The sequence below is a fragment of the Anolis sagrei genome, chromosome 6 (assembly GCF_037176765.1).
Source record: "Anolis sagrei isolate rAnoSag1 chromosome 6, rAnoSag1.mat, whole genome shotgun sequence".
In the NCBI taxonomy this organism is placed as follows: domain Eukaryota; kingdom Metazoa; phylum Chordata; class Lepidosauria; order Squamata; family Dactyloidae; genus Anolis; species Anolis sagrei.
The window spans coordinates 55,425,936-55,438,715 of NC_090026.1; the positions used below are offsets into that span (position 1 = coordinate 55,425,936).

At 41.8% G+C, this 12,780-nt stretch overlaps 2 protein-coding genes across 4 annotated transcripts in view; one reads left to right on the forward strand and one right to left on the reverse strand.

The window, feature by feature from the left end:
* The window catches only part of INTS10 (integrator complex subunit 10), a 36,104-nt gene extending 27,395 nt beyond the window's left edge, over positions 1 to 8,709 (forward strand). The window contains exons 17-18 of one of the 2 annotated variants that reach the window (XM_060781371.2): positions 5,815 to 5,892; positions 8,327 to 8,709. In XM_060781371.2, coding sequence (XP_060637354.1) covers positions 5,815 to 5,892; positions 8,327 to 8,483 — 235 coding nt within the window. In that variant the 3' untranslated portion in view covers positions 8,484 to 8,709. The remainder of the gene's footprint in view (positions 1 to 5,814; positions 5,893 to 8,326) is intronic. The other variant, XM_060781372.2, reaches the window with a different exon arrangement.
* Positions 8,710 to 9,768: 1,059 nt separating this feature from the next.
* HGSNAT (heparan-alpha-glucosaminide N-acetyltransferase) overlaps positions 9,769 to 12,780 on the reverse strand; it is a 45,724-nt gene continuing 42,712 nt past the window's right edge. For both annotated transcript variants that reach the window (XM_067470126.1, XM_060781377.2), the window contains 3 exons: positions 11,641 to 11,711; positions 11,002 to 11,114; positions 9,769 to 10,173 (listed from right to left, as the gene is read on the reverse strand). In XM_067470126.1, coding sequence (XP_067326227.1) covers positions 9,992 to 10,173; positions 11,002 to 11,114; positions 11,641 to 11,711 — 366 coding nt within the window. In that variant the 3' untranslated portion in view covers positions 9,769 to 9,991. The remainder of the gene's footprint in view (positions 10,174 to 11,001; positions 11,115 to 11,640; positions 11,712 to 12,780) is intronic.

Here is a 12,780-nt window from a genome sequence, read left to right on the forward strand (position 1 = left end):
TAATGAAATAATAATGAAATTTTGAAAGTTTTGTTAGAGTTCTGAAATTTTCACCACCAGAACTTTAGCAACACTGTAGAAACAAAGCACCATCGCCCCCTAGTTTCCACAACCAAAACTTTAGCTTTGTAAGTACTTTAGAACCATTTAGAACAGGGGTCCTCAAACTACGGCCCGAGGGCCGGATACAGCCCTACAAGGTCATTTACCCGGCCCTCGCTCAGGGTCAACCTGTCTGAAATTACTTGAAAGCACACAACAACGACAACAACAATCCTATCTCATCAGCCAAAAGCAGGCCCACACTTCCCACTGAAATTCTAATAAATTTATATTGATTAAAATTGTTCTTCATTTTAATTATTGTATTGTTTTTAAGTGTTTTTTGCACTACAAATAAGATATGTGCAGTGTGCATAGGAATTCATTCATTTTTTTTCAAATTATAATCTGGCCCTCCAACACTTTGAGGGAGTGTGATCTGGCCCCCTGTTTAAAAAGTTTGAGGACCACTGATTTAAAACCATGGATTGCACATGCCTATTAGCTGTTAGTAAAGTTTCATAAGGTATCAGTCATCATAAAACTTAAGCCATGCTCCAGGTACATACTAGGAAGGATTATCCAGAAAAATGCCCAGGATAGATGGAGACTGGAAGAAAGAATATAGAGAGTAGCTGGACGAAGATCTTTGTTCATAAAGACTAAAAAGCTACTTTAAATATTGTTTTCAGAATGCAGAATTTGGATATTGTATTGTACATTGGCAATAGAATTGCTGAGAGAAACAGTCCTTGGTATTATTGATGTCAGCATTGGTGCTATAGTTAGCCGAATATATGAGAGTCACCAGTGTGCTTACGGGAACAAGATACAAACTGTGTCTGTCGGAAAATACATGTTTGTGGGTAGAGGATCAGCTGTATGTTCCATTCCCAAAGAGTTTTTAGAAACTGGCAGGATACATCATTACCTTCTCTAAGAAAAAAGATTCTGTATGGAATAGAAGAGAAAATCCAGTATTCTAGCTTGTTCATTTGCTCATGGAGCAAGGTTTGGGAATAATTGCTCTAGGGTTGAACTACGGGGCAGCAATATGCGTTTTTATTTTAGCATATTTAAACGTTCTGCCATTCTGCCAAAAGTGGTACGCAAGGTAGCCAATGGAAAAATACAGGAAAAATGCAGGTCCTTGAGCAAATTCCAAAAAAGAAAGTGTCACTATTTTTCCCGGAGGCTTTCTCCTTCCCAACTTTCTTCCCACAATAAGTTAGGTTTGTTATATATTTCCTCCTAAGCAGGAGTAAAGATCAGCAAACATTGTGGAGGAGTTTTTTGTATTTTTTCAAAGTAATTTTGAATAGTTTTCACACATGGAGGTTTCCTTTTCTTGTCTGTTCTTTCTCCATCTCTGTTTAGCACTATAAGAAGCTGTTCGTCTTCTTGAGACTGTTTTTGAGTTTAAAATATCTATGTTTTAAATTCTTGGATTTGTGGCGATGGTTATTCTTCTGCTGAAAAGTGTTGTCTAGAGCAGGGGTCCTCAAACTAAAGCCCGGGGCCGGATATGGCCCTCCAAGGTTATTTACCTGGCCCTCGCTCAGGGTCAACCTAAGTCTGAAATGACTTGAAAGCACACAACAACAACAACAACAACAGTCCTATCTCATCAGCCAAAAGCAGGGCCACACTTCTCACTGAAATACTAATACGTTTATATTTGTTTAAATTGCACTTCCATTTTAATTATTGTGCTGTTTTTAAGTGTTTTTTGCACTACAAATAAGATATGTGCATAGGAATTCATTCATGTTTTTTAAAATTATAATCTGGCCCTCCAACAGTTTGAGGGATTGTGACCTGGCCCTCTATTTAAAAAGTTTGAGGACCCCTGGTCTAGAGCATCAAATTCTGCTGCCATTTTATTTCGAAGAGAATTTGAAAAAGATGCAAATCCAGCTTTCTGATAACCAACAAGAATATTGTGGTTGACTGCATTAGTCTGAAAACATTTGAGCATGTTGCAAAACAAATGCTGCTGTGGTGGTTCCAGATCTAATGCTTTGCTGTCATGATATTGTAATGAATTATTGGTGACTGGCTACATGGGCAAATATAGAATAGAAATATTCCATTAACTAAACATCTCACACATTTACCCCAGTCTGGGGTTTGAAACAGTTCTTTTTCCATTATCTTAAAGGTTTCTGTGGGACTGCATCTTCTCTCACCATCTTTTCTAGCTACGTAAGATGCATGAAGTACATCAGTTTGACTACATTTCAGTCAAACCACCTCTGAAACATTGGCTAGAAACTTTATTTATTTGCTTTGTTTGTGATATTTTTCTAGCTTTTAAAACTTTAGAACATAAATTATACTTTATGAGAAAGGATTAAGCCTAAAGCCAAGTAAAATTATATGTACCTGGAGTGCTATTTTGCTCCCAACATTTACATGCGAAATATTAGAAACCTCCAAATACCATTATGTGCATGTGTGCCTTCAAGTTGCCTGATAACTTAAGGCAACTCCACAAATTTCATAGGGTTTTCTTAGACAAGGGATTCTTAGATGTGGTTTTTACAGTCAAAATTGCTTTATTGTAATATTGATTAGCATCTTAAACATCGAAGGAACTAAAACTTGGGGTAGGGAGGCTTTACATGGGAACAAAATATTACTACTGTGTTCCTATCTGTCCCTAGAACTAAATCGTCCTACACTTTACATTATATCATTATTACTTTACTTTTAACTTCAAAGGCAGCATCATATGAAATGTTAGGCTTCATAGTCTGGTGAGGCACTAGAGCTCTCGGGCTGAAAATTCAAAGTAAGTCTTCCCTAAAATACACATTCCACAATTCCATAGGATGGAATCATGACAATTAAAAGTGACTTGCTGTGAGTTTTCTGGGCTGTATGGCCATGTTCCAGAAGCATTCTATTCTGGCGTTTCATCCACATCTATGGCAGGCATCCTCAGGGGTTGTGACGTCTGTTGGAAACTGGGCAAGTGAGGTTTACCTTATTTTCCGGCCTATGAGATTACTTTTTAACTCAGGAAAATCCTCCCTGAACTTGGGGGTCGTCTACTATGCCAGGTCAAGGTGAGGGAGGTGGGCAGCTGCCCTGCACTGGAGCTGGGCGCCCGAAGCCGCAGCAGCAGCTGCCTTCCTCCAGTGCCGCTTGCCTCCCACTGCCGGGCTTCAGCCTCACTTAGTGGCACTTCCACTCCAAGCCTGCCTCGGCTGTCAGTGTGGAGGAGGAGGAGGCGATATACTCGCTAGACGGCTGCATCGCCTCCTCCGCCGCACTGACAACCGAGGCAGGCCTGGAGTGGAAGAGCCCCTCGGTGAGGTTGAAGCTTGGCAGTGGGAGCCAACAGCACCTCTGGTGCCTCTTGGCTTCCCCTGCCAAGCTTCAACCTAACAGCACCTCTGGTGCCTCTTGGCTTCCCCTGCCAAGCTTCAACCTAACCTAGTGTTGCAACCCAGAGCAGGAAACTGGACCCTCAGACAACAATCCACCACACTTGGCTTCAGGAAAACAATCATTTTTTATTGATGAGAGATGAATACAAAATAGAGGAAAAATGCAAAGGTAAAAAGCCACAGTAAAAATCAGCAACAAGAAATGTCCATAAACAAGATCGTGAAACCCACAGTTAAACTGCTGAATCCTGGAACCTGTTAGCAAATCACTAACCGTACTTAGGGCAACTAGAAAACCTCCGAGGAACAAGGCTACTTGAATCAGGAGACTTGCAAACGCTGGAACATGAATCTGGAACGATGCCTGGTCTGAAGCTGGATTCAGAACAGGCATATTTAAAGCCAAGAAATCTATTGCGAGACACGGCTGAAGATTTTGTTTGGATTTCTTTCAATCTGGCTGACCTGCGTAAACATTGGGCTTCTCCCCAACTCTGCCAAATCTGCCCCTGCCTATCCTCATTAGGCAGGCCAGGTGCCTGATTCTCTGGAGAGCTAAAACTGGGAGGAAAAGGGAGTGAACCGTCTCCACTTGGCTCTGAATGTATGTTCTCATGGGAATCTTGACTTTCGCTTTCCAAGGCTGTAGGATTTTCACTACTCAAACCATCATAATCTAAATTGGCCTCAGAATTCACATTGACATCTACATGGGCATCAGGAAATACAGTCAGAGTCAGGTTCACACACAGGCTGAACCCCAACACCAAGGGGCTTTTTCACTCCAGGCCCACCTTGGCTCTCAGTACGGAGGAGGAGGAGGGGATATACTTGCCGGACGGTCGTGTCGACTTCTCCTCCGCTGCACTGACAGCTGAGGCGGGCCTGGAGTGGAAGAGCCTCTTAGTGAGTCTGAAACTCAGCAGCGGAAGTCAAGTGGCACCTGAGGGCTCCCATTTCTGAGCTTGAGCTGACTGAGAGGCTTTTTCATCCCAGGCCAGTCTTGGCTGTCAGTGCAGAGGAGGTAATATACTCATTGGATGACCATGTCACCTCCTCCACCACCGCACTGACAGCCGAGGCGGGCCTGGAGTGGAAGAGCCCCTCGGTTAGGCTGAAGCCCGGCAGCGGGAGCCAAGCAGCGCCGGAGGAGCACAGCAACTGTTGCTGCTTCGGGCGCCCTGCTCCAGCACAGGGCAGCTGCCCGCCTCCATCTTGTTTTGGATCCAAAACAGGAAGTGATGAGCATGGCGATTAGCCAGCTGCGGTGGGGCCTGGCTATCGTGGAGGGTAGGCCATCTCTATGGAGTCGAGAAGCCGCCTCAAGGCCCAGGAAAAGAGCTTCTGGGCCTGAAGGGGCTGGCAACTGGCAAGAGAGGTAATCTAATACAGCGAGTATATATATAAAAATAGGAATTTTAAATTGAAAAGTTGAGGGGGTCGTCTTATGTGTCTAGTTGTCTAGTACGCTGGAAAATATAGTATATATCTGTGTAATGTCCAGGGTGGGAGAAAGAACTCTTGTCTGTTCAAAGCCTGGAAAACTCCTGGCAACCCAGTGATTCCGTCCATGAAAGCTTTTGACAACAAATTAAAAGTGGAATCATATTGCTATAATTGTAGTGTGAAAGGGTATCTAAATTAAACATTAAAATGGAACTGCACATAATAAAGACTGGATGCATTCTCTTCCCTTCCAAAGCATCCTTACTTAACCTGCTTGTTTGTTTTCTCCTGAAACTTGCTTCTGCACAATCACTGAAACTGAGGGCCAGGGAAGTGAATGGGTTTGGTCATGGAAGTTTCAAAGGAAAGCAGGATGGCAAGCAATCAGTTAACAACCCTGCCCCTTCTCAAATGTTGCCAACTGCCCTTTACCAGAACCATTTTGCAAAGGAAGGAATACTGGGACTGTTGTGTTACTTATTTCTTATCATTCGTAGTGGGAACCTGGTCTGACAGGGTTGACCAGTTTTACCAGACTTAAAAAGTAGGTAGAGGTTCAACGCTTTTGTATTTCTGGCAGCCTCTTGAACACGGTAAACACTTGCTTGAACTCCTATTAGAATCTGGTACTGAATAGAATCCAGGAATCAATTCCCCAATTTTGTGTTTGTTTGTTGTAAATGCACCATATTGTGTAGTTAGGGTATTTAACATCCATAGCTTTTCACGTTCTCTTTATTGTGGGTTACTAAGCCACTCTGAAACTCTTTGACATCTGTCATCCTTAATCAAAGAACTATTGTATGCCTACAGGAGGGTTTGGACTCTTCCTTTTTCTCCTCTCTCTGTCTCTTTCTGGGGCGTTCATTTTTTGTAGGACAGGGAAAGTTGGTGTGGGTGTTTGAATGCTGCTGTTTGCTGTTTTTTGAAGGACTTCTAGCCCTCCGCTGGGGTTACTGCAGCAGGAATTCATACCTGTACTACAGCCCAGCATGCAGACTGCTGACAGGTACTAAGCAGGGAAACATCCCTGCTCATAGTGTGCTGTCTTTTTTGTCAATATGTTTTACTGCCCATGGTTATCGACCTTTGTTAATTCCGTAGTTTTCTCCATGCTTTTGTTCCTCATTTGTGCCTACATCACTTGGCAAGCCATGTTTTACTATTGTTAACATTTTTATTATTTTCCATAACTTACTGGCACATGTGTGTACTTCAGTTTTTAAGTGGACTGCTGAATAATTAAATGGTAATTATGCTCTGGGTATGTTTTTGGTAAAGTATCCCATCTGTTATTTTAGGAAAATGCAAATTTAACTAAAGATGGGCATTGTTTTGTTAAATATATTACAGTTCTTGTCTCTTTCCCTCTAAGTATCTGCTTGCTCTTGTTTTCCTTGCCTCTGATCAGTTGTTGAAAATTTTGTTCTGTGCGTAACTGTTTTCTAATCCTTCAGTAGAACACATGTATACTGGCTATTTTCTGTTTTGCAGATGGGCAAGGACAGAAAGTAACCCTTGACTCTCAAAATACTGTTTGGGCAAGATGGAGGCATTGAAAAAGACAGGGCATAGCATTAATAAATCTGTTAGTTAAAAAATATTCTGCCCAGTGAACTTTTGTTATGAGAGATAACTAAAAACTAAGATGCAAATTAGTTTAGGACATCTCCAATTAACATAGTGAAATCCTCTCTGTATTTTTATCATTTTATCCAATTGCTTTTTGATAGTGTGTCAATTTTGGATCTAGGCTGTCAAAGTAACACATAAATACAGTATAAGCCAAATGATCTTTCAAAACGTTTAATGAGTTGCATTTTCCGTCTGCCTCTTGCCTCCCTTTTCTGTCTTCCTGGAACTCTCTTTGCCCATTAATGCTACATAGTAAACTCCAAGTCAATAGATGTGTTCTTGGTGGATAAGCAGCAATAGTTGGCTTCTAAAGTTCTATTTAGAACTTTGGCCACATCATGAGGAGACAGGAAAGCCTAGAGAAGACAATTATGCTGGGGAAAGTGGAAGGGAAAAGGAAGAGGGGCCGACCAAGGGCAAGATGGATGGATGGCATCCTTGAAGTGACTGGACTGACCTTGAAGGAGCTGGGGGTGGTGACGGCCGACAGGGAGCTCTGGTGTGGGATGGTCCATGAGGTCACGAAGAGTCGGAGACGACTGAACGAATGAACAACAACAACAAAAAGTTCTATTTATTAGTGAAATTCTGCATCCGAATCTATTGAGGGCGTTTTTGTTTGGCTGTTGTGACCTTTCATGTTAAAAGTATGAGCCCCCGGTGGCGCTGTGGGTTAAATCCCTGTGCCGGCAGGACTAAAGACCGACAGGTCGCAGGTTCGAATCCAAGGAGAGGTGGATGAGCTCCCTCTACCAGCTCCAGCTCCTCATGCGGGGACATGAGAGAAGCCTCCCGCAAGGATGATAAAACATCAAATCATCCGGGCGTCCGCTGGGCAACGTCCTTGCAGACGGCCAATTCTCTCGCACCAGAAGCGACTCACAGTTTCTCTAGTCTCCTGACACAACAACAAAAAAATGTTAAAAGTCACACTTCCAATCCAAAATCTTTGAGTAAGACACTGAGCATGTAGAGATGTACCTAGAATCTTCATTGTAAAATTTAAGATGCTTTTATTTCTGTAGCTTTTGGAGCTACAGTAGTCGTCATCGAAGCTGTAGCATTAGGAACTATAACAGAACTCGATATCCTGTGCCTTTGTTTATCATTGGCACCACTGAACATGCCAAAGGGGGACTTAATACCAAGTCTTTGGCCACAGCTGAGTTCTTATGGACACTTCTAGTAGCTTACTATATAATTCCAACATACACATTTTTTAATCTGCTTGGTGAACAACCTATGTTAGAAAAGGAGCTCAACATACCATGTTTTTGTCTCATTGATTAACATGGGTATTTGACTGTTGTGTGTTGTTGGTAGCAGTGGTTCTTCTTTTATACCACACATTATAGAATCATAGAGTTGGAAGAGACCTCATGGGCCATCCAGTCCAACCCCTTTCCAAGAAGCAGGAATATTGCATTCAAAGCACCCTTGACAGATGGCCATCCACCCTCTGTTTAAAAGCTTCCAAAGGAGCTTCCACACTCCGGGGCAGAGAGTTTCACTGCTGAACGGCTCTCACAGTCAGGAAGTTCTTCCTAATGTCCAGATAGAATCTCCTTTCTTGTAGTTTGAAGCCATCAGGGACATTCAAAGATGTTTGAATAATTATTAGATTATTCAATGGCTTTGGTATCATTTGCAGATATGTTATAGGACTTAACCATCATATTAAATAGTTAAATGATAAGAATGTTAGATTAAACTGGGAAATTAAATTTTGCAGCACAGATCAAACAGAATTATTTAAACAGAAACAACGTCTTCATGCCTTTAAATTATTTGTTGTATTACAATTTCAGGCATCACACAGTTACCAGAGGAATAACGAAAGGTGTGAAGGAGGACTTCCGCTTAGCAATGGAGCGGCAAGTGTCACGCTGCGGGGAAAACCTGATGATGGTGCTGCACAGATTCTGCATCAATGAGAAGATCTTGCTCCTTCAGACACTGACCTGAGTACCAATCAACTTCATACAGGAAAAATCCTACTTAGGAGAGGCAGGAAGAGAGAAAAACCATGTCTCTTGGTACTGGATTAGAGATACTCTGAGATTTATGGTTCAGTATGCTAAAAGACTATCAACTGAATAAAAATTCAAAAAAATGTGATGAGAATCATCCATCAACACCAATCTTTCAGTTGACCACTGTAAATAAAATAACCTTCACATATATAAAACAATTCATGTTTTATTTAAGGTATTTGGTTGCGCCGTCTGGCCCAATCACTGGCTGTAACAGTTGTGTGTGTAGTGTGTGGCCACAGTCCTCTCACATTCAGAAGTTAAAGCAGTTGTGTCAATGTGTTGATTGTGTCAATGACGATGAAGTTACTTTCAGGTTTTCAGATGTAATTAGAATGTAGGAAAGTTGTAAACAAGTAGGCTAGGTGAAGGAAGCTGTTACAGAGTGGAGCTGTGCTGCTGTCAGAAAAATTTACTGGTCTTTCTTGAGGAACAACAAAAAGGATGAATAGCTCATCCAAATTTTGGCCACCATACATCATCACATAATACAGTGGTTCTCAACCTGGGGTCCCCAGATGTTTTTGGCCTACAACTCCCACAAATCCTAACAGCTGGTAAACTAGCTGGGATTTCTGGGAGTTGTAGGCAAAAAACATCTGTGGACCCCAGGTTGAGAACCACTGACATAATAGTTGCCAATGTGTAATAGTCACACCTCTATTTTTTGCAGTGTGAACGTTCGGTGGTTTTTTTGTGTGTGTTCCTTGCATAATAGTTGCAGAGCCATTTGAGGCCCATTCTTCCTTCTCCAAAAGAGTTTTTAAAATTCTGAAATGACGGTCTCTGGATATTGAATCTTCCTTCCTTTCTCCAAAGAGTTCAGTTTCAGATATTGTAAATTGTCTTCTCTTTGGAGAAAGATATGAGGAGGATTTTTTCTCTGAGGCAAGGCAGTTTTAAAAACAAAGAAACAGAAATCGAGCTGTTTGTTTGAGGCTGGCTCATCCCTTTCTCCTGTCTTGGGGGGAACCAGGGAATCAAAGGCAGATGTTTTTCATTGTGTAATAGTTGCATCTCCTTTTTGCAGAGAAATATAGGGATAAGAAGTGCGACTATTATGTGATGAAATACGGTAGTTTTGACAATTACAGACATGCTTCCATGACATGAGAATGGATAATCACATCAAATGCATTTTCACTTATACATGATACAATAATATTCCTAAATGAAATGACTGTGTGCTTGCGAAAGTCATTTACACCATACAGATGTTAGGACTGATTCAATGTTTTATTTAGAAATGGAATAATGCATATGTAGATAAAATTGTAACAAATAGTTTTTGCCAGATGGCAAATCAGAAGACTTTAAATATGCATGTCTCTGAGATGACCTGGAATGTAAACCAAACACATGATCCCTTTTTTTAAAAAAGTAACACGTAGAAGGTGGGGTACTCCAGTGCCCCAAGTTCCTTTGACCTATTGCATTGAGCTAGATTTTCCAGAATATTCTTTTCCGGTAAAGTACATAGGATATGAAAACCCACAGAGAGGTGGCAATGAGGTTCTGAGCCAAGTGTTCAGTGTGGGATTGTGCATCCTGCATCTTCCATTTAAAAGGAAAGTAGTTTTCAAATATTTCATGGCCAACGTAGACGAGAATGGAGTTCATACCTTTTATAAGACAAAAATAAGATAAGTAACATTATTCTGAATGGCAGATGAACTACAAAGTAATGTTTAGTGATACTATAGAGCAGGGGTCCACAAAATTTTTAAACAAAGGGCCAGGTCACAGTCCCTCAAACTGTTGGAGGGCCGGATTATAATTTGAAAAAAACATGAATGAATTCCTATGCACACTGCACGTATCTTATTTGTAGTGCAAAAAACACTTTGAAACAATCAATAATTAAAATGAAGAACAATTTTAATAAATATAAGCTTATTAGTGGAGCCCCCGGTGGCGCAGTGGGTTAAAGCACTGAGCTGCTGAGCTTGTTGATCGAAAGGTCGCAGGTTCGATTCCGGGGAGCGGCGTGAGCTTCCACTGTCAGCCCTAGCTTCTGCCAACCTAGCAGTTCGAAAACATGCAAATGTGAGTAGATCAATAGGTACCGCTCCGGCGGGAAGGTAACGGCGCTCCATGCAGTCATGCCGGCCACATGACCTTGGAGGTGTCTATGGACAACGCTGGCTCTTCAGCTTAGAAATGGAGATGAGCACCACACCCCAGAGTCAGACATGACTGGACTTAATGTCAGGGGACTACCTTTACCTTTAAGCTTATTAGTATTTCAGTGAGGAGTGTGGGCCTGTTTTTGGCTGATGAGATAGGATTGTTGTTGTTGTTGTGTGCATTCAAGTTTTTTCAGACTTAGGTTGACCCTGAGCGAGGGTCAGGTAAATGACCTTGGAGGGCCGTATCCAGCCCCCGGGCCTTAGTTTGAGGACCCCTGCTATAGAGTAAAAGTTGTGTGCTTCCTTTTGATAAACACTCACCTGGAAAGAAAAATGGCGATCCTGACCATACTTTCTTAACATCTACAAAATAGTAGATTAACAGCAGAAGAACAAAGCCAAAGCTGCTCAGCGTTGTCACATAAGAGATTGACCTGTAAGAATTTCAAAGGACAGTTTGAAAAATGCCTAAAAACTATTGACATCTATATAAATAAAAATGTAATGTTCGTTTGTGGGGTTAACATAAGTTAAAAACCACTGGACGAATTGACACCAAATTTGGACACAATACACCTATCAAGCCAATGAGTGACCATCACTCATAAAAACACAGAGGAAGAGACTTAAAAGCAAAAAAACAAAAAAAAAACCTACAACTCCCAGCAATCTTCCAGATAGATAAGATAGATTAGCTACAGATAGGTAGGTAAATAGGTAGATAGATTGATCAAAAGGACTTCTGGGAGTTGCAATCCAAGAATAGGTAGAGAAGGAAGAAAGGGGAGAAAGGAGAAGGGAAAGAAAGGGGGGGGGGAGGAAGGGAAGAGGAAGAAAAGGAAGGAAGGGCGGAAGAAAAGAAAAAAAGGAAGGAAGGTGAGAAAGGGAGGGAAGGTTGGCCACAGCAACGCATGGCAGGTACAGCTAGTACAAAATAAAGTGTCTTGTTATTCTGCTCACCACAAATTCTTATTCACTGGAATAAAGCCTTCATCTTTGGAGCATTCAGTCAAGACAGCAGAAATGACACCCTGAAAAACAGACATTGGAGAAGAGTGTGGGACTTAGACTGTTCTTGTTTCATCCATGGATGAATGGGATATTGAGAAGTAAATCATTTCTATGGGCAAAGGCAAAGCCACATATAGATCAATAAAAGACCTTTTGGCTTTTAATACTATTTAAATTTAAAATACTTAATTCTGTATACTAATTAAATATTAATTACTAGCTTTGGGACCTGTCTTGCGAAGGGAGTGGAGGTACTTGAAGTCCCATCATCCATGGTCCGTCCTCTTCGAAACTGCACCAGGATATAGAATGGGTTGTGGGGGCTCTGTGTGCCAAGTTTGGTCTTGATCAGTCATTGGATAAGGTTCACAGCGGTCTCAGGAAGTGACTGAAGGTACTTCAAGTCCCATCATCCATGGTCTGCCCTCCTCCAAAATGCAACAGGATGTAGAGTGGGTCATGGGGACTCTGTATGTCAAGTTTGGTCTTGATCAGTAAGTGAATGAGGGTCGCAACGGTCTCGGGAAGTGAGTGAAGTTACTTCAACTCCCATCATCTGTGGTCCATCTTCCTACAAACCGCACGTTGTAGAGTGGGTCATGGGGCTATGTGTGCCAAGTTTGGTCTTGATCAGTCATTGAATGAGAGTCGTTGCGGTCTCAGGAAATGAGTGGAGGTACTTCAAGTCCCATCATTCATGGTCCATCCTCCTCCAAACTATTTATTATTTATCGTGTCATCAGCAACCATTGTGTTACAATTCTAACAGAGCAAAACAAACACAGGGTTTAAAAAGAAAAAGAAAAAAAAGAAAGAAAAAAAAACCACACAGATTTTGTAAATTTGGTATTTGGTTAAATGTCCTTTGACCAGTATCTGGCCACTTGGAGTGCCTCTGGGGTTGCCACAAGAAGGTCCTCCATCGTGCATGTGGCAGGGCTCAGGGTGCATTGCAGCAGGTGGTCAGTGGTTTGTTCTTCTCCGCACTCGCATGCCGAGGATTCCACCCTGTAGCCCCATTTCTTAAGATTGGCTCTGCATCTCGTGGTGCCAGAGCGCAATCTGTTCAGTGCCTTCCAAGTCGCCCAG